We start from the raw sequence: 27,274 nt of genomic DNA, 5'->3' as shown, positions 1-27,274 counted from the left end.
TGAGAAACTAAGACCTTTCTTCTCACTGCAAGTGGAAGAAAGAGTCCAGGTTTGAATCTGGGTCTCGCAGGGCGGCGGTGGGGGGGGAATCACACCCCAGCTTGCTTCTCAGTGATGCACATGGAGGAAATATCCTGGTAGAGCAGGAGAGGCCCTTGCCCCTTACCGCTCACACTGAATGTTTGTGACATAGGTGTTAGCCCAGGGCTTCCCAGCCTTGGATTACTAATACATGGAGCTGGATCTTTCCCTGGGGTGGTGGGACAATCCTGTGCATTCTGAGGTGCTGAGCAGCCTCCCTGGTCTCCACCCACCCAATGCTAGCAGCATTCCCTCTTCAGTCAGGACAACTAAACATGTCCCTAGACATTTGCCAGTTCCTGGCAAACCCCCAGGTCAGCACCCCTGGTGTGGCCCAAGCCCCTCTTCCCTGAGCATTTTAAGGGGGGCTTGGAGGCACAGGACCTGAGAACAGGGAGCCAGGGCCACACTGAGACTTTTGTCCTGTGCCCTCCCCTTCAGTGACGGGAGAGTCCCCTCCCAGCCTCTCTAAAGAACTGACCAGCACACTGGCCGGAGTCGGTGATGTCAGCTTCGACTCCGACAACCAGTTCCCCCTGGATGAACTCAAGATTGACCCCCTGACCCTGGACGGACTGCACATGCTCAACGACCCTGACATGGTCCTGGCCGACCCGGCCACCGAGGACACCTTCCGGATGGACCGTCTGTGAGCTGCACATCTGGCACATCGCCGCCCAGCCCCCGGCTCCATCACCCCGCCGGTCAGTGGTCCCGACGGCGTCTCCCTGAGCCCAGGGACGGCCGCGCTCCGTCCTTCGCAAACGGCCGAGCTTGTGATTCTGAGCTTGCAATGCCGCCAAGCGCCCCCTGCCCACCCGCCCGCCCTCAGCTGTCCACCTCCCTCGGGAGGCCGCGTGTCACCCCCGCGGATCCTCCCTGCGCGTGCTCTCTCGCCCCCCACCCTGGGCCATGAGCCGTCCCCCTGTAAAATGCGGAAAGCGTGTTGGGCAGGGCCGCCGGCCTGGAGGGGGCGCTGTGGTCCACGGCGGCGGTGGGCTGAGGTGCATTTTCCGACTGTTGTCCAGCTCTCACTGCCTTCCTTCGTTCCTGGCCCCCCTACCCGCCCGCCACCCCCAGCCCAAGGTTAGGTAGCGAGCCAGCCCCACCCTGCCAAAGGGAGAAGGTGCCAGAGAGAGGGGCAGACACAAAGTGAAATAAACACTATTTTGACTGCTGTCTTTTATATTTCTGAGCACATTCAGAGAATGCTAGAATCCGTCCCATGGAGGTAGACTATACAAGGTGTGAACAGAGCATGCAAAGCAGCTAAATCTTCCCGGGACCGTGCTCCCGCTTTGCCCACCCCCAGCCAGATCCCTCTATGGCCACCTTTGCCCTGAAAGTGAAGCCCCTGGCCAGGATGAAGGGGGCCTGCCAGGGCTTGCATGTGGAGGCAGGGATTATTTCTGGGGGTTGTTTTCATCTCTCAACTTGTTTTCATCTTTTCTTCTCTGTACCGTGGTCACTGTTACTGTTATTTAAAGAATGGGGTGGGGAGGGGGTGGCCAGGGTATTTTTGTTGTGTTTTTGTTTATTTGTTTCTTTTGGTTTGTATTTACACTTTGGTTGTAGATGAGTAGCTGACTCCTTCAATCCAATACTTGCCTGAGAGCATGTTTTTATTCCAGAAATCCCATGTTATATATTTTTTAAGCTAACTGGAAGCGATCTGCTGCCTGCCGGGTCTGAGCTGCGTCTCTGGCCGTTTTAGCTAAGGCGCACGTTATCTCTAAATGGAAGGGCTGAGTGAGGGCGGGTTGGGCCTGGTAGGGTCTCTGGCAGAAGCTCCAAGTGGCCGGAGGTGCCTCCACTCCAGCCATGTGGCAGACTCCCAGGAAGGAGCCACGGCTTTTATTAAGGGTCTCTCGAAGATCCACCTCTGCCTGGCCATCCTCAAGGTGCCTGCCGGTCCTCAGGGAGGACTAGTCCCAGACCCCGAGGCTGGCAGCAGCTGCAGCCCCTCTGCCCTAACACCCCCCCCGTGATGAGGCTGCCCTCTCCCTCAACCCCACCCCCGAGAACCGGCTGACATTTGTCCCCTCCAGCCACCCCTTTCATGGCTCCTCCTGGCAGGGCTGGATTCGGAGGCAAAGAGCAGTGTGTTTGTAGTGGCAGCTTTCCAAGTGGCTCTGGAGGCTGAGGTGACCATCTGGGCTTGGCCGCCATGCTGGGGGCTGTCCATGTGCCCGGCAGGGCCTGGGGGTAAAGTGGCAGGGTGTCTTTGTTTTCTGTCCGCTGCTCTGAGGTGGGAACTTCTGTCTCGTCCCTTCAAAGCTGGATCTCGAGCTCTCGCTGGCTCGTTGGCCTGCAGGCTGGGCTGGCACCTTCTGCTCGGTGCATAATTTATCTGTGGTGTTACAGCCACTGCCTCTAGGTCTTGAGAGCCCTTGGCTCCGTCCTTGTGGGAGCCAGAATTGATCCCAGCGATATCCCTCCCTCTCGTTCCCGGGCCAGGCTGTTAGCACATGGCCAAGCGACTGGGCGGCCACAGGCGCAAGAAGGTTCCTTCCTCAGTCATTTGGTCCCTGCTGCCCTCATGTGGGCTTGGGGACACGGGGTCAGTCCGTCCCAGTCGAGGGCCCAGCCTCTTATTGAGGCAGGGGCTGGGAGCAAAGAGAATTTTTTTTTTTTAAAGAAAAACTACATGTACATAGAAGAGTTTGATTATCATTAGACTTGTGTGTAGAACTTTTTAAAAAAATGGCCTTAATAAAATTACAAGCAACCTTCCTGGATGCAATTTTCAAACAAGGCATCGGGGACCCTGTGAAGGAGCCTCATCAGCCCATCCTTCCTGTCTGCTCGGCGCCCAGTCCTCAGTGCAGATGGGCATGAGAGGGAGGGCCTCCACCCCCCGCGGCCTATGTCCCACATCCCTTGGGCCGGGGGCACAGGTGACATTGTATTTACATGGCCACTTTGGCCCATGACGGGCATAGGTGCAGTTTGCCTAGGGAGGGGGTCCCAGCCAGGAGCCAGTGGCCAGATGTCCCTGTGTCCCCAAAGGGTTCACACTCCTGCCTGGGCCTGGTCAGGCCTCCTGAGGTCTACAACGGGGGATTGTGCTTATTTCTTAAATATTGCTTCTCTACTAAATATTCTTGAATTGCCAAGATTTCCTGAAACAGGACAGCCTAAGGGAACCAGCCCTTTGTGATGTGAAAATACTGTGATTTTAGGCGAGCTGCGCCATGAGGGGTGGGCCGGGGCCCCTGAATATTGTATATAGACCCGCCGCCTGTGTGCTCGCTTGCTTGCTCGCTCGTTCGGGACAGGCCTGGAATGCTCAGCCCACGTGAAGTCAGAGGCCAAGCCAGTCTGTCCCCCCGCCACTGCCCCCCAGTCCTCCCAATCTCAGTCTTCTTAGCTGTGTGAACTTCTGCCCCGGGAACAAGCAAGTATGTTCCCGCCTGCCTCAGTTTACCCTCTGTTCCCCAGCCCCCAAGACAGTGAGTTTATTACCCCCAGGGACACTTGTGGCCCAAAGTAGAGCCTGGGATCAGCCCCTCTCTGTGTTCTCCAGAGAAGAGGGCTTATGCCCCTGTCCCCTCAACACGTACCCATCAAAGTCACCCTACACAGTGTCCAGGGCTGACGTTGGGGAGGAGAAGGGGTCTTGTCAGACTTGTGTTCCCTGTCACAGGTACCCATGCCAACCTCCATCCCCACTGAGTCCTTCCAGGAGGAAGGTAGGCAGCGCTCTTCAGGGCGTCCTGCAGCGGCCTCCCTGTTCTCACATACCCTGCTTCCTCCCGGCACTCTACTGGGCAGGAAGGGCTGGGGGTGGCCTGCCCTTTGGGGCAAGGGGTTCTGAACACTCAGTGGAAAGCTCAGGAGGCAGATTGACCTTTCAGCAAACGTTAGAGGCCCACAGCTAACGGCATCCAAAAACTGTTTGCGCTCCCCTGTGGGGGCCAAGCCAGAGCAAAATTATGGTGGGTCCCATCTGCCCAGCCATTGCGGTCCATAGGACTCCCTGGGACCAGCCAGGCCTAAGGGAAGGACAGCCGTGTGTGTTTGTGGCCCTTGCCACAGCAGCACCTCCACATAGACCTCCCTGCTGGCTTCTGAGCCACCCGCCTGCCCCAGGGGTATGCATTAAGGGCAGGGGTCCTGCCTTTGCAGCTGCGTTCTGATCTTGTCTATTTCTGGGGTTTGGAGGTTGGGAAGAAGGGTTCTGACTGTGTGTGGCCTGATTTCTTTGGGTGGCTGCGCTCCCTGGAGGCTGCCTAGCCAGGTGGGCCCTGTTGTGAGGCTCATGTGTCATAGTGGAGCAGGCAAGGCTGGATGTCAGACACCATGAGACCCCCACACAGAGGGTGAGAAGGCTCTATGTCCATTCCTATGTCTAGGGGTGGGTGTACGGTTTGCAGGTTGTATGCCAGGTGCTAGCTGCAGCCTGGTCAGGCAGGACGGGAGCAGGTGCCAGGTCTGTGGGGGAGCTGGGCGGGGCTCAGGCAGCATGCCTTCCCCCGCATCTGGCATCCTGGACCTGATAAGCCCCTATGAGGGGCTGTCCTTCGATGGGCCCTCAGGGGAGCTGAGCCCCCCTCCCCAGACCTCTACATCTCCGCCAACCCTGAGCTGGTTCAAATATCCTTCCAAACTCCCACCCCCAACTGGATTCTGGTTTTTCTGCATTCCCAAAGAAGCATCCCCACTCCTGGATACAGGCTGGGTGTGGTAAGGCCTGGTAGTATTAGGGGGCCCTCACCCCCTACCCTGGTCCTGACAAAGCAGCAGCAGCACCCATCACCCTCCCTGGGTTCTCATAGAACCGTGGTTAAGAGGCCACAGTACTTACAGTGTGGGGGTAGGGTGTGGGGGCTGCAAGGTCGAGGGTACCCAGTGCTCCTGGACTTGTCCTGTCACTGCTTGTGGGTGCTCCAAGTAAGGGAGCTGTGGCCACCTGAGCCCTTCCCACTTGGCTTGCAGAGCTCCGGGGGTGTGGGGAATGCATGCTTCCCCCACTGCTGGAGGCCTGCCTAGGTATGGGGGCATCCAGATTTGTCGCTGCTCCTTTCTCCTTGGAACCTGGGCCCCCACCTCCTGGGAGTCTCACGGTGTGTGACTGGGGGTTCCTGGAACATTCCCCCATCAGGCTCTGCCCAGCCTGCACTGTCTCAGTCCATAGTTTCTCTTGGCCTTTGGCCTCCAGGGTTCCTGGTTGGGTGGGGTTCAGGTACCTCTATAACCCTCCGTGTGCCACAGGCAACTGGCCACAGACATATTCTCTCCAAAGTGGCCACTCCCCAGGAGGGAGGTGAGGTGACCTGCCCCCACGCAGGCCTGGGCGCTAGGGTACTCTCAGAGGTATGGGGGGTGGCAACTGGAAAAAGATCCTTGTGACCCGGGCCTCAGTTTCCCTCCTATCACTGGCTCAGACCCATGGGTCTTGAGTCCTTAAGCTTCCCTGGCAGGGTCAGGAGTAAGGGCTGAACGTCAGAGTGATGCTGGCTCCAGACAGTTCCCTCTGCCTTCTGTCCTCTTGGCCAGCCCTCAGTACCCTGTCCCAAGATGCCAGGGACACGTGGTACATCCCGGGAGTGGTGTTACCCCCATCTCGCAGGGTTCTGGAGTTTGGGGTCAGTTGATGCCCAACCCATCCAGCCCATCACTTCTGACCTCTTGCCCACTTGGGATAGGTGGACACAGCCGTGGCCTTTGCCACCAGGCCCTGAGAAGGGGGGCTTTGGCAGCCAAGGTCCACTGACCCCGCTGTGCCCCGCCATAGAAAACTGCCCCCCTGGGCGGCACCACTGATATATGCAAACCTGCTGGTCCGAGCCCTGCTCCGCCTGTGTTCCTCTGTCCCCAGGCTGGCTCTGCCCCCCTCCCCAGCATGTACACTCTGCTGTGGATGTCCCGTGGGCCGTGGGTTGGGTGCCCATGGCGGGTGGGGGCGGGCGGCTCAGGGCGCACTCGGCCGGCCCCTGCCCATCCTCTCTGGCGTGGACGCTTTTGTCTTTGTACCTTTGCATCCTTTGTAATGAAACATAATAAAAATCCAATGTTTTCGTCTCTGCCTCCTCCCCTTTTTTCCTGCTCCTCACCCCACACTGGGGATGAAACATGGACCTAGTAAGGTATACCTGGTGGGAACCACACATAGGTGCCCCCCCCCACACACACACACAGACACGAATATGGGCACACTGGCATGAGCCCTTCACCCCCCACCCCTGGCCAGCTAGTTGGGCCTGTTTGGAAGGGGAAGGACCCACCCCCTCCAGGATCCTGGGGCAGGCACTCAATGGTGGGGATCCAGGCCTGAGACCTCATGTAGATAGGATGCAGCAGCAAGCCTAAGGCCTCCCACATCGGGGTTGGACACTCCTAGTCAGGCTGCTGGGCCCTAGCCAGTCAGGAGGGGCGTCAGCAGCAAGCTGAGTTTGGGGTCCCTGCTCAGCCCTCCCTCAGAGGCCCCACCCCCAATCTCTCTGCAGTAGAGACCACAGCCAGCCACTCCACCACACACACTTTATTTTGTCCTTTCTGAGCCCCTCTAGGGCAGCTACCTCTTGGAGCCGGGTGCCAAGCTCCCTGTTTGTTGCAGTGAGGGTAGCCACGATGGTGCCATCTTCCAGCAATGGGTCCCCACCCCCATCCCTAGGCCTGCAGAAGCCTCTGAGTCTCGTAGTCCTCTGGTATGGTGTCTGGGGAGAAAGGGCAAGCAGGTGAGTTGGGGTGAGTCTGGGCGGGATGAACTCCCCACCCTCCTTGGCAGGACGCTCACTCCCCTCACCATTGCACCGGTAGCGCAGATTGGCCCAGATGATGTTCTCTTGGGAGAAGCAAAAGACCCCCAGGCGGCCACCCCGCATGGTTGTGTCCAGGACCACGTTGCTGTCGGCCACCAGCTCAGGACCCTCGTAGAACCGCACTCTATGAAGAGGATAGGACAGTGAGGCAGGGCCCTGGGCTAAGCTCTCCCCTCTGAGACTTTGGCGTCTGCCCTGGAAGATGGGTCCCCCCCTCCTATCTGGGAGTAGGGGCCATGTCCCCCCCACCGCCTGGACCACACTCAGGGCAGGTAGGGCTTCTGACCTGTGTGAGAGGATGGACACAGCAGGTGCTAACCAGAGTGCCTGGACTTTCTGGCAGTGCAGAGTGGGGACTGAGAAACAGGGAGCTAGTGGGACCCTACCTTCTATGTGAGGACCTGCTGTGTCCTGGGTCCCAGGAGAAGTGTCATGTCCCAGAGCCAAACATAGTTCATTCTAATTGCCCATATCATTTCCATTTTACAGATAAGGGGACTGAGGCCCCCTGAATCTCTAGGAGCCAGGACAGAGCAAGGGACTCCTGGTCCATTGGCAAGGGATGAGATCCCGACCTGATGTAGCCCACTTGGGGCCGATGCTGCAGGAACCAGCGGTAGGATGTCTTGTCCTTCCAACCCACGTTGCGGGGGTCCTTCCACAGCAGCCGCACCTGTGATGCTGTGTCCCCTGTGTGCCAGAGTGCATTCCGCAGCTGCTCCCCGGGGCCTGTGGAGGACTTCACAGCCTACCAAGCCCAGGGACAGAGGAACAGGGTCAGAGACTGCACAGGCTACTGGAGCCCCAGAACCCTGCATTGTGGGACAGGTGGGGAGCCGTACGTCTTGGCAGTGGCGGGTGGGTGGTTAGGGTGCCTGGATGGGAAACCTGCAAGGAAGCCTTCTTAGGGGTCACGTGGAGATTTGCAGGTGGGATATTGGGGGCAGGGATGGTCCGGGATCTCATTAGAGTATTTGGGAGTCCACGGACAGGTTTGGGGTCTGAGAGGATTTGGAGGGGGTCCGCAAGAGGATTTAGAGACCTCTAGAAAGTTTTGGGTGTCCATGGGATAAGAGGATTGGGGAATTTGCTGCAGCGTTTCAGTGACATACTAGGGCCCACAGATCCTGCAGTACAATTTGGAACCTGAAGGAAAGTTTAGTGTTCCATAAGAAGGTTTTGGGGCCCAAAGGAAGATTGGGGGCCTGGGAGGAGTGTTTGAGGGCCAGTGGGAATCCAAAGGGGGGTGGCTGGGAGGACTTTGAGGTCTGTAGCTTGATGCTGGGGACAGGGCTGTAAAGGTTTTGGGAGTCCGTGGAAGGATTTGGGGCTTTCTAGAGAGCACAAAGACCGAGAGGTCAGGTAGGGCCACAGACACCTTGAGCTGAATGCCGGGTTCAGCTACGGCCCTGAAGGGATTCGCCTGCCAGTATGTCTGCTCCATCTGTTTCCACATAACCACGTAGAAGCTGGAGCTGTCCTGGTAGCCAAAGATGAAGCCAGCATAGTCATCATCTGTGACTGTGTTCACGTGGAACGTGCCTTCGAAGTCCACGCCATTGAAGGCCGTGTAACCTGGGGGAAGGAGGGTACCAGTGAGGTTCCAGGACGCTATCCCTACCCCCACCGGGGGCCCTGGTGCGTCCAACCCCGCCCCCGTGGCTTCGGAGTCCAGCTTGCCTCCTAGCCCCAGATCCCCACCCACAGACCCACCCCATCCCCACCGCCGAAGGCAGCATGACCACGCCCCTGAGTCGGCTGACAGCCTCTAGCCACACTCCTTCAGAGTCCAGAACAGTCCAGCCGCTGACCCCAGACCCAAGCTGGCTCTGCGGTTCCTGCGTTCAGACCCGCCCCTGGCCACGCCCCCTATCTGGTTGGCTGCACCGCCTAGCCCCTCTCGTTGTCTCACCCACAGCCAGGCCAGGGTCGCTGTTCATGGTCTGCACGATCTCCATACCCTGAAAGGAAAAAGGGCTTCAGGAGGGCCGCGTGGGCCCTCGGTTCCCCCGCCCCCAGCTTCAGACCCGTTCCCACCACCTTCTGCCTTGGGCCCGGCCCCAACCTGGTTGAGCACCACCCAGTTGGGATCTATCTGCGCGTCGCCCTCGGGGTCCAGTACGACAGTCTGGAAGGCCCGGAAGTCGGTGAGGGTGACCTCGGCATTCTCCGGACACACATCAATCTTGTCCACCACCTTGTCCGCGTCGAAGTCGCCCTGGCACGCATCGCCCACACCGTCCCCTGAGAGACATAGGTGGTGGGGTCAGCGCCAACATCGCTCAAGGCCTAGTCATGCCCACACCTGCTGTCGGTCCCGCCCACACCACGTCCCAGCCCCGCCCATAACTGCCAAGGTTGCCACACCAGCCTCAATCCCACCACAGGCCCCATCCCCTGCCTTACGGTCTACATCTTCCTGGTTTGGGTTGGGCACAAGACGACAGTTGTCCCGACTGTCGGGGACTCCGTCATTGTCATCGTCGTCATCGCAGGCGTCACCCTGGCCATCGTGGTCTGAGTCCTGCTGGGCACTATTCGGTACTGTAGGGCAGTTGTCCCGTGAGTCCTGGTGCCCATCCCCATCCCTAGAATTGGTGAGTGGGACACAGAGTGAGATTTCCCAGAGTGCTGGGTCGGAGCCTCCCACCCTCGGTCCCCACTCCCACCCCACATGGCCTCCTTACTGGTCTTGGTCGCTGTCACAAGCGTCTCCCACAAAGTCGTGGTCTACATCCCTCTGGGGAGGGTGGATGCAGGAGTCCGAAATCAGGGCAGGGAAATTCACAAGCCTCCCACCCACACCCAGTTCCAGAGCCAACGTCATCCTGACCCCCATGGGACACCCCCACCATGCTTAGACTGGATTTCAGTCTTCTTAACTAGACTAGAGTCTAGACTAGTTTAGAGTTCACCTCGGGGATCTAACCCAGCTGGTGTGTAGCCCGCTCTCACCTGGTCTGCGTTGCTTTTCTGGGGACAGTTGTCACAGGCATCTCCTACACCGTCACCATCACTGTCCTTCTGGTCTGAGTTGGGTACCCTTGGGCAGTTGTCCACCGTATTTCGTATCCCTGCAAGAAGCAGGGGGACAGCAAGGATCCCAAGATGGGGGAGGGGCAAGGCTGACTTCAGCAAGGCAGCTGCAAACCTGGGACTAGCCTGGGACAGAGTCCCACACCTCTCCTGGCTCCCAGTAGCTACAAAGTTAAATCAAGTGCTCCTTTACGGGCCCAAGCCTCAGACACGTAATGAATGGACGATGGGTGAGGGGACTGGCTGTCATCTCACAGGCAAAGCTCAAGGGGACCCTCCGCTGGCACTGTGAATGCACCACCCTACATGTCTGCCCCAGGTATAAAATGGGCACCTTCCTGGCCTTAAACTCCAGATTCACGTCTGTTTTCCTACTTACTACTCCCTGCAGCATCTGACACAGGGCCCACGTTTCCCCCCCTCCAATGTTCCTGCCTTTTACCTTCTGCGTCCTGTCCCAGCTTGCGTTTTTCTGCCCGCCAGAACAGTCTATGGTCGTCCCCAGAGCCCAGGCGAGCTCACCCACTGCAGCTTCCAAAATTAGGCGAGCTCCGCCCTCAGGCAAGCCCCACCCCTCGGTGCCGGTTCCCTCTTCTCCCCCCTGCTTCAGCGCTCACGGTCGCCGTCGATGTCGTCGTCGCAGGCGTCGCCTTTGCCGTCCTGATCTGTGTCCTTTTGGTCGTCGTTCTTCTGGGACCGGCAGTTGTCGCAAGCATCACCCCACTTGTCGCCGTCCGCATTGCGTTGGTCTGGGTTCCGCACCAGCTTACAGTTGTCCTGGGGGACAGGGCCGGTTAAGGGGGCGGCGGGGGCGGGCGGGGGGGGGAACCAGGCCCGGAGGGGCAAATGTCACTCCCTAGACCAGCCCATCTCCGAGGCCCCGCCTCCTCCGCGGAGCCGCCCTCATCCTTCCCGGACCCCCGAGTCCACATCCTCTGAGGCCATTTCCCTCACCCAAGCCACATCCCCACCCAGCCTTGCCTAGGATCCGACGTAGGCCCCACCTGCTCGTTGAGGACCCCGTCCCCATCAGCATCCGGGTCGCAGGCGTCTCCGATGCCGTCGCGATCCACGTCCTCTTGCCCTGAGTTGGGCACCGTCACACAGTTGTCCTAGGGGCGGGCACAGCGGGCGTGAGGGGCGTGGCCAGCGAGCCCCGCCCATCACCGCCCAGTGCACGCCCTTCAGACCCCGCCCACCTTACGGCACTGGCGTTCTGAGCAGCGGAGCTTCTCGTCGGGGAAGCCGTCCAAATCCGTGTCTCGGCCGCAGAGGAGCCCGTTGCCTGCCCAGCCAACGGCGCACTGCGGGTGGGATAGCGAGTTGGCGCCCCGGCGTGATCGCCACCCATCCCAGCCCACCTCACCCCCTCATACCCAGGCCACGCCCCTCCCTGCTCGCCCGCACTCACCACGCACGATCGCGAGCCGTCGCGTTCCAGGATGCAGTCGGCCTTCTCGTGGCACGGGCTGGGCGTGCCGTCGGGGCAGAAGCGCTGCGAGCGCCGCTGGCAGCCAGACGCCTGGTCGCCCACGAAGCCGGGCTGGCAAGGGCCGCACTGGAAGGAGCCCTGGGCCGGGGCCGTGGGCAGTGAGCTTGGGCTGCCTGCCGCTTCGCACCCACCCCCAGTGTCTCCATCCTTCCCCACTCCTCCCGGGCCTTACCCGGGTGTTGACGCACACGGAGTTGGGGACGCAGTTATGCTGCCCGGTCTCACACTCGTTAATGTCCGTGCAAACCTGGATGGCAGGGGGCGCAGAGGTCACACACACACGCACAAACCCTCAGACCTCCCACCGGGTTCACGTCCCCTCTGTATCCTACCTCTCCCCTACATTCCTCCTCCAACCTCAGCCATCCTAATGAGGACCCTTACTCTGTCCATCCCCCAGGCCGCGGTCCCCACCCCTTCCCGCTGAAGCGAGGCAGGAAATTGGCCGCAAGGCTGGAGGACCAGTTTATTGAACAAAATGAGCCCCCCCCCATTCCCTCCTGGCGCCCACCCCTCCATGGCCCTCACCTGCTTGTTGGCCTTGGCGAAGGCCAGCCCCACGCCCTCGTGGGCGGGGCCGCTGTACCCCGGCGGGCAAGCCTCGCAGCGGAAGCCGGGTTTGGTGTTGATGCAGCGGACGCGGGGGAAGCAGGGATGGGCGTTGCACTGGGGGAGGAAGGGCCACGGAGAGTCAGAGGATCCGGGAGGTGGGCCCCCTCGAGAGCGGCGCCTCAGGGTTTTGGGGGCTTGAGCTTAGAAAATTCAGGCCATTAGCCAGCACTTGGGGGGGGCTGCCTTGTGGGGCAGAGGCCACCATCCCAGGGGTGAGACACGACTTTGCCTTGATCCGGCCAGGGGAAGGGGAGCGACCTGGCGGAGAGAGGGGCGAGCTGGGAGTGGCGTGGGCTGGTTGTTCAAGGGCGGGGTAAGGAATTGCGAGGGCGGGCGTCCCCAGCAGAGGGAGGAAGTGGTCGTCGGGGCGTGCGTGCCCGGCGGTGGAAGGGTCTTACGGGCGGGGGCCTCGTGGTGGTAGAAGGGTCGCTGGGGCTTGTGAGCCCCGGAGGTGAGGAGGGTCTTTGGGGAGGGCCAGTCCAGGCGGTAGGAGAGTGGTCGGGGCGGGCGTCCCTGGCTACGGAAGGGGTTGGCGGGACCGGCGTCACTGGCGGTGAGGGAAGTGGCCGGGGTGGGTGCCCCCCGCCGGTAAGGTCGTCTGGACGTACGCCCCCCGAGATGAAGGGGTCCTCCGGGTGAGTGCCCTCATCGGGGGAGGAGATTGTTGGGAAGGTGGGTAGTCGTGGGGCAGGCGTTAGGGGGATCGTCGGGGCGGAGGGGGGCGAGCGCACCTCGTTGACGTCGACGCAGTGCGAGCCATTGCCGGTGAAGCCCGCGGGGCAGGGGCCACAGCGCGCGCCGCTTGCGGTCTGAGTGCAGACCACGCCCGGGTAGCAGAAGCCGGGCGCGCACTGGGATAGGGGCCGCACGCTCAGCCCCGGGGTGCGCGCGGGCTGCATCCCTGCGGGGAGTGCAGGAGGGCGGGTCAGGGCCCCGCCCCGGGGGCAGGGTCTACCCGGACCACGTCCCTTCCTGGGGCCGCCCCTGCGGGCGTGGCGAGATCCCGGGCTTTCAGCCCCCGCCCCCGCCCCGCACCACGCTCCCTGGCCGTCAGGTTTCCCCTGTATCTCCGTGCCCGTCCGTTTCCGGCTTCTCCCTCAGCGTCTCCGCATCTCCCTGCATCTCTCGCACGGCCTCTGCTTCTTCTCGCGTGTCCGCCATCTCCCTTCCCATAGTCTCTGTGTCCCCTCCTTCGTCTCTCTCCATCCCTCATCCAATCTCTCCATCTCTGTCAGCCTCCGTCTCTTCCTGTCTCTTTTCCTCCTAGTCTTTCCTCCGCGGTCTCTGTCTCTGTCTCCCCATCTCTTCTCGAGCTCCCGCCTGCCGCGTCTCTGCCGCCCCAGCTGCGCTCACCGCACGCGTCACACTCCATCACTGTGTTTTTCAGAAACGTGATCTCCTTGACCTGCGGTGCAAGGGGCACGGGGTGTAGTCGGCGTGGACCTATCCGTCTCTTCCTCCCTTGGGTCCCCCCTCCCCTCCCTCAGACTCCTTCCAACACCCCCGTCCCCTCCCTATCCTCCCAGCCCCTCCCCTCCTTCCCTGGGACTTCCTTTTCTCCCTTACAGACCCCTGCCTTCTCTCGCCGAACCTTCTACTCCTGGAACTCCCCCTTCCCTCTTTTCTATAGCTTCCTCCCCGGATCTGGTACCCAGAACCCTCTCCCTCTCCACCGGGACCTCCTCCCATCCTCCTTCCGCCTCCTCTTCCAGGCCTCTCTCCGCGCCCCCGCATTCCCTGTCTGCCCACCCTGGCCCGCACCTGCTGCCGCAACAGCTCCCGCACATCCTGCAGCGCCGCGTTGGTCTCCTGAAGTTCCCGAAGCATCTGCGGTCCTAGATCTGCACCTGCGCCGACAGGGGGCGCTGATGGGGCGTCGGGGTTTGGGGACCCCCAACCCCAGTGCTCTTGGAGCCTCGGCGGGGACCCGGGACGCCCTCCGTTCCTCTGCCCTGCTGCCTGCTTTCTCCGTCCTGCACGTCCCGGCGAACAGTCCCCGGGCCCCTAGGAGCCGCGACCCTAGGCCCCATGGGTCCTCCGGTGTGGTAGGGGATCGAGGCCACGCGTGGGGGAAGGGTCGGCTTACCTAGTGGTATCTGGCCCTGACCCGACACGCCGAGGGCGGCCAGGGTGAGCAGGAGAAAGCAGGCGGCGGCAGGAACCATGGCGGCGGCGGGGAGCTGGACTGCAGCTCGCTTTCTGCTGCCCACGAGGCCCGCGGGGCCTATTTATCCGGGAGGGCGCAGCCGGCTCCGGGACGGCCCACCCGCGGCCCTGCCCAGCGCCCAGCCGCAAGGTAAACAGATGGCGCTGGCCTCTGCGTTCAAGGCCCCGCCCGGTGTTGCCAAACCTGGACATGAGGGGGAAACTGAGTCACGGGGGAAACTGAGTGTAGAGGTCGGTGGGGCGGGTTATCAGGTGTGATCACCCCCCAGCCCTCTTACAGCCGTATTTATTGCATGACTGCTGTATGCCAAGGATGGGACATAGCTGAGTGCGAGGCGATCCCCATGGCGGCTCCCCTCAACTCACATTTGGGAAACAAAATCAAGAGAGGCTAAAGGTTAGGGCCTCCACCCCCCGCTCTGCTTAAGTCAGGCTGACTGGCCCTCCACTCCTTACTCAGCTGCTTCAAAATGGGGCGAATGATATCCTTCTGTGCCTCAGTTTCCTCCCCTGCACAATGGCGGTAATAAGTACCATTGTTAATGGTTATCATTATTACAGGAAAATGGGGCTCAAGTGAGAGCAGAGACTCTCAGTTTCCCTGCCCAGGTCTAGAGAGTTGCAAGTGGCTCTGGGAGCAGATTTATGGTCTTCTCTCTCCCTGGTTCACTGGCTAGTGAGTGGGGGGTGGGGGCAGCCTGGCTGGGAGCCCAGTCAGTTTCCCAATCTGTGTAGTGGGCTGTGTGGGAGCCCATCCTCAGCAGGGGAGTGCACAAATTAAAGAGCTCCAGCTGGAGGAGATCTGTGGGGGGTGGCCAGGGCTTCTGTTAGTGGAGACTTCGCCATACCTTCCGAGCTCTGCTCCAGCTGCTGTGGGAACAGCTTGTAATAAAAATAAAAATTACTGCTAATCAGGAAAATCGTCCCTCCCAGCCCAGCCTTGCTCTTGAGCTACAAAACACCTCAACTTTCTGGAGTTAACCCTCTCCACCCCACCCTCCAAGTGCTTAAAGACTCTATTGTACAGATCAGGAAACTAAGGCCCAGTAAAGGGAAGTGGCTAGCCTAAGGCCACTGCAAGGGGCATGAGTGAAGTCAGAGTAGGATCATAGCCAGATCCGTTCTCTTGGGAGGCTGCAGAGAAGTCACTGAGGGTTTCCTGGAGGAGGTGGAAAGAAAGCCTGAAGGAAAGAAAGGACTCAGATCAGCAGGGGAAAGGTGAGAACAATTCCAGCAGAATTATGGCTTGGAGGTGGGGAAATTTCAGACACATTTATTTATTCCACAAATACGCATTGAGCACCTACTGTATATCATGTCCTAGGCTGGACTCCTGACATAGGATGAAGAAGCCAGACTGGACTCCTCCCTCCACAGGAGCCCAGGTGGGTGGGGAGGAGGCTGCATAATCATGCAAAGGGGCCAGAGCTGTGATGGGGATACACAGGCACCGGTGGGAGCTCCAGTGAGGTGCCTGGCGTAGCCTGGGGTTAGGGTGGGGAATCTGGGTAGGCTTCTCAGAGGAGGAGAGAACATAAACTGTGACCAGGAAGCTGAGGAGGACATGGCCAGGCAAAAAGATGGTGGTAGGTATTCCAGGTAGAGGTACAGAATATGCAAAGGCCCTGAGACAGAAATGAGCCTGGTTTGTTAGAAGGAATGATCTCAGGATGGAGAGATGTTGGGGCTCAGGAGATGCGGTACCAGCAGTGCGGAGTCTGGCTGCCTTCTAGGGCAATAGGGAGCCACAGAGGGTGAGTGAGAAGGCTGGGAGCCTGGTGGGGAGGTTGCGTGGGAGAAGTCAGCCCCAACCTGGGCATTTCTAGTGAAGCCTGTGCCTTGAGAGTGCCCACCTTGCCTGTTGCCTGTGGCGGGCCATGAGCTCACCTCCTGTTTTCCTTGGCATCCACCATACCTGGGGGCCGTTCCCGGCTGGCTCTGGAATTCTTGGGAAAACCACAACTCCAGCAGGGCCTGTGGGCTTGTGTGGACCTCATGCTGCTGAGACAAGGGCGCATGGAAGTCAGGCCCCTGCCACAGGCTGGGCACGAGGCTGGAACTTGGATGCACGTGCCCTTGTTCATGGCCAGGCCATGGGGGAGATGCAAGGAAGGGCATCCAAACAGGGGGAATGACAAAGGCAGAGACCCTGAGGATGTCTCAGTTTGCAGAGCAGACAACAGAGGCCCAGACGAGCATTCTAGTTTCATGCTCCTGCCTCCTGGATCTCACCAACCCTGAAATCCTCTTTCCAGGCAGTGACTCCTCTCGTGCACACTACACCATTCTCACGTTACAGAATAACTTACTCTAGGTGTCTTTCCGGGTCTTTGCAGCTACTGTTCCCCATCACCCCAAATACCTTCTTCCATCCTTCAAGTCCAGGCTCTATTGCCTCTTCTTCCATGAAGCCCTCTGTGCTCTTCCTGGGCCAGGCTCAGGGGCTGGTGGCTCTCTGGGACCCCTAGCAGAATACTCCTGGCAGAGAAGGTTGGAATGGCCTGACTCCGGGAACTGGGATTGTCTATGTTTTGTTCTCTCACAGCCTGGGGATCCCTCAGTGCAGAGTGAGAAGAGGCTGCTGAGCTGTGAGGGTACCTCCTAGGATTAGCATATCACTTCTAATTCCTTGTCATTAACATAACATCATTACTGTTAATAGGAGTAATACCTGCCCCCACTGTACTTTAGGACAGACTTGGAGGCCACATGGTCTAGGTTCAAATGTTGGCTGGGCACAGCCTTGCTGTGTGATTTAGGGCAAGTTGCTTGACCTCTCTGTGCCTCAGTTTCCTCACTTGTAAAATGGAGGTGATCATTGTTGAGACAACTGAATGAGCTAACCTGTGCCGGATGTCTGGCTCCAGTATTAGCCTTGCTATGCAATAGGGAACTTATACACTGTGTCACTTACAACTCAGATTGCCCTTATTCACATTTTCCTTAGAGAGGAGACGAGACAGCTCGAGGTCATACAGCAGGAATTAGAACTGGGGAAGGCGGGAGCTTGAAGGCCTTTAGACTTCCCCCCACCATTGCCCTTGGCCCCGGAATCCAGACAAGAAATGCTGGCCGAGGCCCCTCATTAGCTGTGAAGATCCTGCTGCCCAGGACCTCCTGGCCTGAGCCTCTGGCTGGCGCCCCAGCCAGCTCCCCTTCCCATCACACCAGACCCGGTGGTTCCGGGACCCTGGCCAGGCTGGGGCAGAGGGGCTGGTGCTTGTGTGATGGGGCCCCCGGGCCCTTCCTGGCAGGGGTTTGCTGGGCCAGGAGACATGTGGGCGCCCCCAGCTTACCCAGCCGCCTCTCCTCGTGAATCCAGAGGGAAAGTATGTCGGGAAGGCAGCTGCCCTGCCCTGGGCGGGCCCAGCCACAGGCCCAGGGTCTGGGGAATTCATCAGGGCAGTGAGGGAGGCCACTTGGCCACGGCTGCATCCATAGCTGACAGCCTGACCCAGCCTGCCTCAGACGGCCCCACTGGACCCATCTCTCCAGAAGGATCAAGTAGTTGGGGGTGGGGGAGTGGGTGCCAGGGTGCCACCCAGCACTGGAGTTGGGCACACCTCCCTCTGACTTGCACTGGAAACTTTAAGAAGCCCTGCCTACACTCCCACTTTCCATCTGCCCCAACTCTGTCCCGATTCTGCCCCAGGTTCTCAGAAAGGTGCTGATAAAGAAAGGAGACAACAGTAAATATAGTGGCTACAATTTTATTGAGCAAGTGCCAAGGGTTCAAAATCTTGCCATACCACTTCTATGGGTTTCCCCTCTCTGCTCCCCCTTCCCTGGCCCCAGGAGGCAGGAGCTCACCATCATGGGGGCAGCAGGGCACAGCGACAAAGGTCTTGTTCTCTGGCTTGGGAGCGCTGGGTTGCATATCCCACCCAGCTCTGCTGTGGGGCCTGAGGCAGGTTGCTTAACTTGTCTGTGCCTCAGTGTCTTCTTTTTTCTTTTCTTTTTTGGAGGGAAGGCAGAGCCACTTTCAAAAGTGTATTATAATGTGGATTTTGAATTCTCAAGGTTAGTGAGTATCCTGAAGAGTCACTGCAGGGGGGAAAGAACCTCATGAGGAACCAACTGGAATTGACCAATGTGCCGTTCAGTGGGCACTGATTTTGGAGAATGAAGTTACAATTTTCCAGAGACAACTGTGGCAGGGCAAATGATCACCGTGCTCTTCTCTCCTCTCACGTTTAATGAGGGTTTTGTAGGTAATAGTAAAACAAGCCTGTGTCTGTATTACAGGGAGAGAGACAGCCTGTGCGGCTAACTACACGAGTTTTGTTCTTTTTCTATTTCTCTGTTTAATGAAGTGAATATTAGAAATGACTAAAGTTTTGTGCACAGGAGCAATAAAAACCCCAGTGAAGTGGGGGCAAGAAGAGTCCCTGCATCTTGGGATCGTCATGAGAACTGAATACATTAGTTGATAAGAAGTGCGCTGAGGCAGTCACTAACGTCCCCACTCTACAGACGGGCAAACCGAGGCTCAGAGAGATAGGTTCCTTCTGTGGCCTCAATTTGGGCACTGGATGCTCAGAGAGGGCAGTCACACACTCCCCTCCCCCATGAAGGCCATAGGGAGAGTGTCCCCCATCCAGTCTTCTGCAGCTGTTGGGAGGATGGGTGGGTGAGCAACAGCATGGGAACCAGAGCCCTGACCCCAATTCCTCATCCTCCTTCCTCCTACCCCTCTCTGGCCCCCACCCCAGCTCATTAACAGGAGGCCCTTGTTCAAGCCAGTGATGGATGGGGCGGGAGGCAGAGGGCGGGGTGTGTTTACCCACTGGCTGCCTGGCAGGCAGATGCCCAGACCAGGGCATGGGCCAGTGGGGGAGGGAGGGTACTGGGCAAGGAGGAGCCCCAGCCCCAATGTAGGAAGACTGGCACAATTGGGTGCCAAAGAAATGATTGTTGATCAGTGGGATGAGATGAAACAATTTCCCCACCATACAGACCCCTTGCCTCATAGCCAACAGGGAAGAGGTGGTCTTGGCTTCTCAGCCCCAAGGTGGGTGGCCTCAAAGGTGGACAAGTGCATGCAGTGGCACGGAATGCTTGCTGTCCAGAAGTAGGAGCTGGCTGGGCCAGAGGAGACGCAGCCCAGGGGGTCAGGGAGACTACTGTGGGGGGAAGTTGGTGCCAAGACCAGGGCAGGTGAATGGACTTTGGCTGTTGAGCGCCTCAGGCATAGGGCACAGCAAAGGCAAAAGCCCAGAGGCGGGAGGGGTCTGATGCATTGGAGATTCACCGAGGAGGCAGGTGTGGCTGGAGCAGAGGGGTGAGGGAGCAGTGGAGGGGGAGGAGGGCTGGATCACAGAGAGGGGTGCAGTGATGGGTGCCCTGTGCAGGAACAGAGCCATGAGCCATGTTTGGGCTCCTCGGGTGAGTCGGTGGGTGGATGAATGGATGGATGGATGGTTGGGTGGACAAATGGGAAAGATGAGTGGATGGGTGGTTGGATGAGTAGATGGATGGGTGATTGGATGGGTAGGTGGATGATAGATGTTTGTATTGTTGGATGGGTTGCGGATGAGTGGATAGATAGATGGATCATGAATGGATGGTTGGATAGATGCGTAAATGGTGGATAGGTAGATAGATGGAATGGATGGGTGGGTGGATGGATGGACAGCCATGTGGTTGGACAGATGAATGAATGAGTGAGTGGATAGGTGGGTGAATAGGTGGATGGGTGGCTGGCTAGCTAGGCTGAACCCCCTGGGAGCTTCTCTGGCTATGTGGCAACCCCGTTCAGTGATCACTATAAGGAGTCCATGAAAGAATGAAATTGAAGTCCCTACCTGAGACAAATGGAAGTGAACAATTAGGCCTCACTGCAGCCTCTCTGGCTGCCTCCCTGTACCTTTTACCTTTCAGCTTCTCCCATCTCAGGACCTTTGCACAGGCTGTGTTCTCTTCCTAGAGCACTCTTCCTCCTGCTTTTTACCCGGCCAACCCCTACTTAGCCTAACTTAAAGTTTACTCCCTCAGGCCAGACCAGGCTTTCTGACCTGTTTGTCCATATTCCTGCACCACAAAGGGAGATAAAACCCTCCAGGAATGGCCAAACCACAGCAATGGTCAGGATAGTCTGAGAGGGAGCTATGGGATGATGACAAGTACATGGAACCCTCTGGAAAACGGGTGATGTCACTGTTGCTGTTGGTCCACATGGTGCTGGGGGGAGGGTGCCACTGGAACACCCACCCCATGAGACTTCCTGACTCTGTTTCCCACTGGTTTGAATGACTTACTCTTTTCTAGAGGCATGAACTTCCAAATAATCCAAGAGTCATGAGCCCACAGAACAAGGAGACACAGAACTAAGGAATGACAAAGTCATAGTGTCATGGGTCAGTGGGGACATGGGCCCACAGTATGCTAAAACCACAGGACTGTGGCATCCTAGAGCCGCAGGATCATGGTGTCACAGAGCCACAGACCCAGGGTGATGTGGCTGCCCGTCAGTGGAAGCTCAGAGCTGTAACGGTGGAAGCCACAGGACTCCAGGGAGGCTGAGGCATGGCACGGGGGCATCCCACATCTGAGGTGCCACAGGAGGGAGTCTCCGAGTTGACCCCAACAGAACCACTCTCTTGGCCATACCCTCGGCCGGCCGGCCAGGGAGGCTCCTGGAGGCCATGGGAGCTATGAGGTGCTCTCTTCCCTCAACTCTGGAGCAGCCACGGAGCAAAGGACCACGCCATTTGCTGACGCCCGGAGCCCGACAACCGCCAAGCACTCACTGAGTCCCTGTGCCAGGGCCAAGTGAGGCTGTCCAGGTGCCTGGAAACAGTGCCAGCCTCCGGCCAGGCGCGCCGGGACGCTGAGTGCTCAGCAGCAAGTGGAAAAAGAATCAACGAGTTACTTCTATATCCATATCCTTCTGGAAGCCAATAGCAACACGGCACAGAGGGGCGGCTAGAGCCTGGCCACATCCCTCTCTGGCCGGGGCAGTAAACCGGGTAGCTGTCCGCCCCCCTTGCTCCCCAGCACCCGTCGCTGGCCACACCAGTACTCCTAGTCCAGCTCAGATTCCACCAGACACATCCGCGTATTAATGAGCTCTCCTGAGACAGCAACTGTTCACCCAGCAGACCCTGCACCTGACCCCCAGAAAAACCAGTCTGTTTTGGAGAGGAGAAGCTGAGGCCCAGAAAGGGAGACTGCTGGCCCAGGATCACGGAGGGCAAGAGCCAAGGCTTGAACCCCACCTTATCAGATGCTAAGCATGAGCTCATCAGCACCTGCCAGGCTGCCTCTCGGGGCCCCAGCCACCTTCCTCCTGAGGCCCCAACAGTTTGCTTCCAGAGGTGGCACAGCATGGAAGGCAGGAACATACCCTGGCAATTTCTTCCCTTTGCTGAGCTCAGGACATCTTGTTCACAGGCCTGTGATGGGCAGTGAAACGTCATCCTAGTGAGTGCAAACTGGGAGCTGCTGTTGCTGGCGTGGAGAGAGCTTGCCCCCCTCTCATCTTACAGATGGGACAGCAGTGGGCCAGGGAGTGAGGTTTGGACCTTCCTCAGACCCCCAGCACCTTTGGTGAGGATCTTCCCATCATGATGGGAACATGGGCGAGAACAAACATAGCTGACTTTCTGAAATGCCAAATTAGAGGGAGCGGAAGCCCATCTCTGAAGGGCTGCCTTTAGGCATGGCTGGACCCAGAGCCCCAAATGAAGCCTCCAGGATCTGTGTCTCTGTCAGCTGTCTTCTTCCTTTAAAAAAAGAAGGGCAGCCCCAGTGGCACAGAGGTTTAGTGCCGCCTGCGGCCCAGGGCCTGATCCTGGAGACCTGGGATCGAGTCCCATGTCGGGCTCCCTGCATGGAGTCTGCCTGTGTCTCTGCCTCTCTCTCTCTCTCTCTCTCTGGGTCTCTGTGAATAAATAAATAAATTCTTTAAAAATAAATAAATAAAAAAAGAAAAAGAAGAACCAACAAATTTGTGGTAAAATACGCAGGACATAAAATTTATCATTTCAACAATTTTAAACTGTTCAATTTAGTGTTTTTTATTGTGTTCATGATGCCTTGCAATAATCTCTTCTATCTCAAAACATGTTCATCTCCTCCCAAAAGGAAACCTGGTCCCTATTAGCAGGCACTCTCTGTCCCCTCCCCCAGCCCCTGGCAGCCACTAATCTGTTTTCTGTCTCTACGGATTTGCCTGTTCTAGACATTTCATATAAACAGAGCCATACAACATGTGTCCTTTTGCATCTGGCTTCTCTCACGGAGTGTGTCCTCAAGGTTCATCCACGTTGCAGCTTGTATCAGAGCTTCGTTCCTTTTTATGCCTAAAGAGCATTTTATTTTACGCATGTGCCGCGTTTCGTTTATCTGTTCTCCAGTCGATGGACATCTGGGTTGTTTCTACCTTTTTGCGATTGTGCATAATGAATGCTGTGAGCATCTCTGTGCCAAGTGTTTGAATACCTGTTTTAGTTCTCTCGAGTGCATAACTGGCGAGTGAGATTCCAGAATCATTTAACTCGATGTTTGACTTTCTGAGGAACTGCCGCATCATTTTCCACAGTGGCCACACCACTCGACGCTCCCACCTCAGCAATGCCTGAGGGTCCCGGCTTCTCCACATCTTTGCCAACGATCCTTTTTTAGGTTTGTGATGATGGCCATCCTAGTGGCTGGGAGGTGGTATCTGATTTGCACCTCTCTGCTCAGCTCTCTTCCTGCCCTTTGGGGCGGCCAGGTGGGGCCAGGTTTACGTTTCTCCAGGCCAAGGTCTAGAGGAAACAGAACACCTTTCCCCCCTGATTGGCCCAGGGGAGATCTCCGGGCTGACTCTCACTGGTCCAGCATGGGTCCCATGCCCCTCCCAGAACCAATCACCATGGTCCAGCCTGACCAGCCTCTCTAGGTGTGTGTGTGTGTGTGTGTGTGTGTGTGTGTGTGTGTGTTGGGGGGTTGGTGGTGGTGGTGATGGTCAGTCCCTCCTGGATGCCACTCTGAATAGGCAAACAATAGAGACTGGATCCCCTCTCCTCACTCCTGCCTCAGTGGGCTTTCTGGATCACAGGCTGTTAGGCTCAACCTGCTTTAATGGGGGTGATTCTGGTAGTGGGCCAAGCTCCCATCCCCTACCTCCATCTCCAAACACTATGAGAGACCCCTCTTGTTGCCCTCTGCCCTTAGGAAAGGTGGCGGTCCCGGCTCTGACCCAGGCTTCCCTGGAAGGGTGCCACTGGGGGCAGCTCCAGGCCCAGCTCCAAAACCCTTCCCTACTCTGGTGGCCTCTTGACCTCTCCCGGGTACCAGGCAACCTTGAACATCACAGGAAACGGGCTTTGCCCAGAACGGCTGCTACCGCCAGCCTGTTATTTCCAAATGGCTGGCGGGTAGTGGAGGAGCCCACAGGAGGGGCCTCCTCACCCCATCGCCAGTTCGAAGGCAGCTCAAGTGATGTTCCGCTCCCTTTGCTCCCAGCCCTGCATCAAGCCCCAAAGGGCTGAAATGGAGAAATGCAAAATTGAAGGGAATCTGGAAGATCTGGGCGGTGACCTAGACCCAGGGCTGGGAGGGAGGGAGGCAGGGAGCAAACAGAAACCCAGAGAGGGTCAGACATTCACTCAGGGCCACATAGTAAACAGGAGGCAGACCTGATTCCAAACTCTACCTTTTTTCCCTCTTTTAAAAAAAATTAGCTTTTATTGTAAAAAATACGTAGCATAAAAATTGCCATCTGAATCATTTTTAAATGGCATCAGGTTCACATTGTTGTGCAGCCATCTGCAGAACTCTTTTCATCTTGAAAGGTGAAGCTCTGTCCCCATTAAACGACACCTCTCCACTCCTCCTGTCCCAGCCCCTGTCACCGGTCTGCATCTTCTTCATCCATGCAGTGAACTGCTTCCTCCTAGCAACTGGGATCAGGAAAACTAATTTTTTTAAAAAAGATTTGATTTATTTATTTGAGAGAGCACAAGCAGGAATGGGGGAGGGGCAGAGTGAGAAGCAGACTCCTCGCTGAGCAGGAAGCCTGAGGCAGAACCTGATGCAGAGCTTGATGCAGGGCTCGATCCCAGGACCCTGGGACCGTGACCTGAGCTGAAGGCAGATGGTTAACTCACTGAGCCACCCAGGCGCCCCTGGAAAACCTGATTTTAAACAGCCAACTTGCCCCTTTGCCCTGGATTGGGACCACCGGATGCTCCAAGCTGAATGGTAAACAGTCCGGCATGGAGAAGCTGTCACGGGAATAAAGATGACTCTCAGAGGTAGCTATTTTTCTCCCTATCATAGAGTTGGAAAAACGAAGGCCCAGGGAGGTGACCACCCCTGTCCAGCGAATCTTCCGTCTCATCCCCCCTGCCTGGGAGGCTGTGAGGGCAGAGCCAGCCTTGGCTTGTCTGACATTCAAGTTCCCAGCACCTGGCAGGGGGCTTGGTATACAGGAGGTGCTCCAGGAGAACTTGAGCATGACGTGATTCCACAGCAATGCCCCATTTTCCAGATGAGAAACTGAGTCACCAGGGTAGAGAGGGATTGGGATCCAGCTTAATGCCCTCTTGACCCCTGCCCCTGCTCCTGAATGGGCCTGGCCCTTGGGGAAGTCTCAGGCCTGTGGGCTGGCGGGGGTCCCAGGACCTGTTTTTCCACCCAGCACTGGGGTTGAAGCTGGGAGGGGCTGGGTCTTGGTGCTGGTGATTATTTTTTTAACCTTTGTTGCAGCCAGAGACTCAAAGCTGAAGCCGTCCTGCCCCCACACCCAACCGGGTGGTGGCCAGCGAGGCCACACGGAGGCCTGACCTACTGGACGCCTGGCTGCTGGGCCTCCCCAAACCGCACGGTCACGGGACTGCATCCAACTCCACATCTGGACTTTTTGATTTGGTCCCGGTTTCCAGCTGGAACAAAAGGACCTGGGGTGGGCCCTGCCTGCTTGCACAAAAATTGGGCGTCGGGGGCTTGGCCTGCCCCCTGCCCGCCTCTCCCTGGTGGATCCCGTCCAGGCCCAGACAGCAAAGGCCACTCTTTGCCTGTAAAGCCCATGGTTCTATCTGGAGCCTGGCCAGCCCAGCCCAGGCACATGGGTCCGACCAGACACCACAAGCACACGGCCAAGGTGGGGCTGTTGGTTCCTGACGTCACCTCTCCAAGTCTTCCTGTCTCAGGCAACGACCCCACCATTCACTCAGTGCTGGGTCTGAGACCTGGGTGGCGTCTGAGTCTCCTCCCTGCCCCCCTGTGTCCAGTACATCAGTAGCTCTTGTCTCCTCAGCTTCCAAAATATACAAATCCAACCACTTCTCTCCTGCCATCCAGCCCTGGTCCCTGTCCTCCCGACTCCTGCCTGGACGCTGCCCCAGCCTCCTCCCCGCAGCAGCCACAGGGCATGTCTCAGAATCATAAATCAGATGGTGTTCCCCTCCCTTGCTCACACACCCTTCATGGCTCCCCATTTCTCTCATAACAAAACCCACCTTCTCTCTGTGGCCTGCAAAGCCCCATGTGATCCGGCTTCAGCCCATCCCTCCAGCGTGCGTCCTTCTCCTTCACTCGCTCCGCTCCAGCCACACCAGCCTCGTTCGTGTTCCTCCAGCACCCAAGCTCTTTCCTGCCCCAGGGCCCTGCGAGTCATCTCTTCTGTTTGGGATGCTCAGCCTTCATATTTACATGATGCTTTCCTATCATCCTCCAAATCTCAGCTTAAATGTTAGCACCTCGGGAGACCTACCTCAACCCCTGAGCATAGATACCTCTACCCAACTTTCTTCCAAATACTCTCTAGTCTTTTTTTTTTAATAATTTTATTTACTTATTCATAGACACACACACACACACAGAGAGAGAGAGAGAGAGAGAGAGAGAGAGAGGCAGAGACACAGGCAGAGGGAGAAGCAGGCTCCATGCAGGGAGCCCGATGTGGGACTCGATCCCAGGTCTCCAGGATTACACCCCAGGCCGCAGGCAGCGCCAAACCGCTGCACCACCAGGGCTGCCCTCTCCAGTCTTTGAAATGGTCATCCTGGGGCTGCCCGGGTGGCTCAGCGGTTTAGCGCCACCTTCAGCCCAGGGCATGATCCTAGAGACCCGGGATGGAGTCCCACGTCGGGCTCCCTGCATGGAGCCTGCTTCTCTCTCTGCCTCTCTCTCTCTCTCTCTCTCCTCTCTGTGTATTCTCATGAATAAATAAATAAAATCTTTGAAAAAATGAAATGATCATCTTCGTGTGTTCATATGCAAATACAAACTGTGTTTTATTCCCAGTGAATTCTATCTTGCCTGACACTTAGTGGAGTTGTGTCTTCTTGGGGACCTAGGGGCATGCCAGTCACAATGACAAAGTTTGAGAAACATCTATTCCTCCAAGGCCCCCTGACCTCCCCTCAAAACACCCCAGGATTTATAACCAAGAATTGCTCTTAGTACATGCCAGGATCTTTTGGGTTTGATGAGGGGAAGGGACACACAGGCAGCCATAGGGGGCCAGGAGGAGGGACCTCTAAGCTCCAAATGGAGGAGGGATGAGAATAAGCCAAGTCAGAGGCCACAGAGGGTGCTTGGGGTGATGGGCACCAGAGTGAGCAAAGGCCTGGAGGTGACAGAGAACGAGACAGCGTTCTTAGAACTGGGTATAGTGGGGCCGGGCCCACATGGGGTGAGGGGAGTCGAGATTTTAGCGCAGGATGGGGTGCCAGCACCTGGGAGGACAGCGTCTGGACTCCATCCCAGGGCAATGGGGAGCCATAGGAGAAGGCACATCAGACCCGTACCCCGTTGCCCTGTGCCAGCCCTTGGGGGCTCCCTCCCCAGGCCTCAGCACCCTGTGGGTTCAACACGCTCATGCTTGCAGAGACCATCTCCAGTCAGCTTTACACAAATTCCTATGGAGAACTGTCTCCGACTGGTGAGGCCACCCGCCATCCCCGCCACCACAAGGTTCAGGGAGGTCCAGTAGTCCACAGGATTCTCCTAGACCCAGATAACACACTGACAGCTGCCTGGTCCTGCCCAGGTCCCTCAACCGCCCCTCAAGATGCTTGGGTCCCCCCAAAGCCACGGGTCTGGCCACCACCTCCCGGGCCTCAGTGGCTGCCGAAGACCTCTCTCCTTCTTCCCCTGAAATTTTCCTTACAGGCCCTGCCAACGCCTCCAG

General features: G+C 57.8%; 2 protein-coding genes and 1 long non-coding RNA gene across 10 annotated transcripts in view; 2 read left to right on the top strand and 1 right to left on the bottom strand.

Annotated features, from left to right (window-relative positions):
* The window catches only part of CRTC1 (CREB regulated transcription coactivator 1), a 79,620-nt gene extending 73,515 nt beyond the window's left edge, over positions 1–6,105 (top strand). For all 8 annotated transcript variants that reach the window (XM_025458122.3, XM_049098085.1, XM_049098086.1 and 5 more), the window contains one exon: positions 523–6,105. In XM_025458122.3, coding sequence (XP_025313907.1) covers positions 523–734 — 212 coding nt within the window. In that variant the 3' untranslated portion in view covers positions 735–6,105. The remainder of the gene's footprint in view (positions 1–522) is intronic.
* A 445-nt stretch (positions 6,106–6,550) lies between these two features.
* Positions 6,551–14,225, bottom strand: LOC112666762 (cartilage oligomeric matrix protein). The gene is made up of 19 exons (XM_025458120.3): positions 14,072–14,225; positions 13,747–13,832; positions 13,339–13,390; positions 12,717–12,886; positions 11,902–12,039; positions 11,546–11,620; positions 11,293–11,451; positions 11,081–11,185; positions 10,886–10,993; positions 10,499–10,658; positions 9,801–9,919; positions 9,533–9,585; positions 9,252–9,433; positions 8,911–9,089; positions 8,758–8,806; positions 8,224–8,420; positions 7,421–7,593; positions 6,830–6,969; positions 6,551–6,740 (listed from the first exon to the last, which is right to left on the bottom strand). The coding sequence occupies exons 1-19, from the start codon at positions 14,148–14,150 to the stop codon at positions 6,694–6,696; spliced, it is 2,271 nt and encodes a 756-aa protein (XP_025313905.1). The 5' UTR covers positions 14,151–14,225; the 3' UTR covers positions 6,551–6,693.
* Positions 14,226–14,305: 80 nt separating this feature from the next.
* On the top strand, positions 14,306–25,983 carry LOC118351582 (uncharacterized). Its single transcript, XR_004807232.2, has 3 exons — positions 14,306–15,369; positions 15,476–15,536; positions 20,419–25,983. It is a non-coding gene; the product is annotated as an uncharacterized LOC118351582 (long non-coding RNA).
* Positions 25,984–27,274: the final 1,291 nt, after the last annotated feature.

This window comes from Canis lupus, chromosome 20 (genome assembly GCF_003254725.2).
Source record: "Canis lupus dingo isolate Sandy chromosome 20, ASM325472v2, whole genome shotgun sequence".
Lineage (NCBI taxonomy): Eukaryota > Metazoa > Chordata > Mammalia > Carnivora > Canidae > Canis > Canis lupus.
The sequence above is the reverse complement of the archived record's forward strand: the minus strand, read 5'-3'. Positions and strand labels throughout refer to the sequence as shown.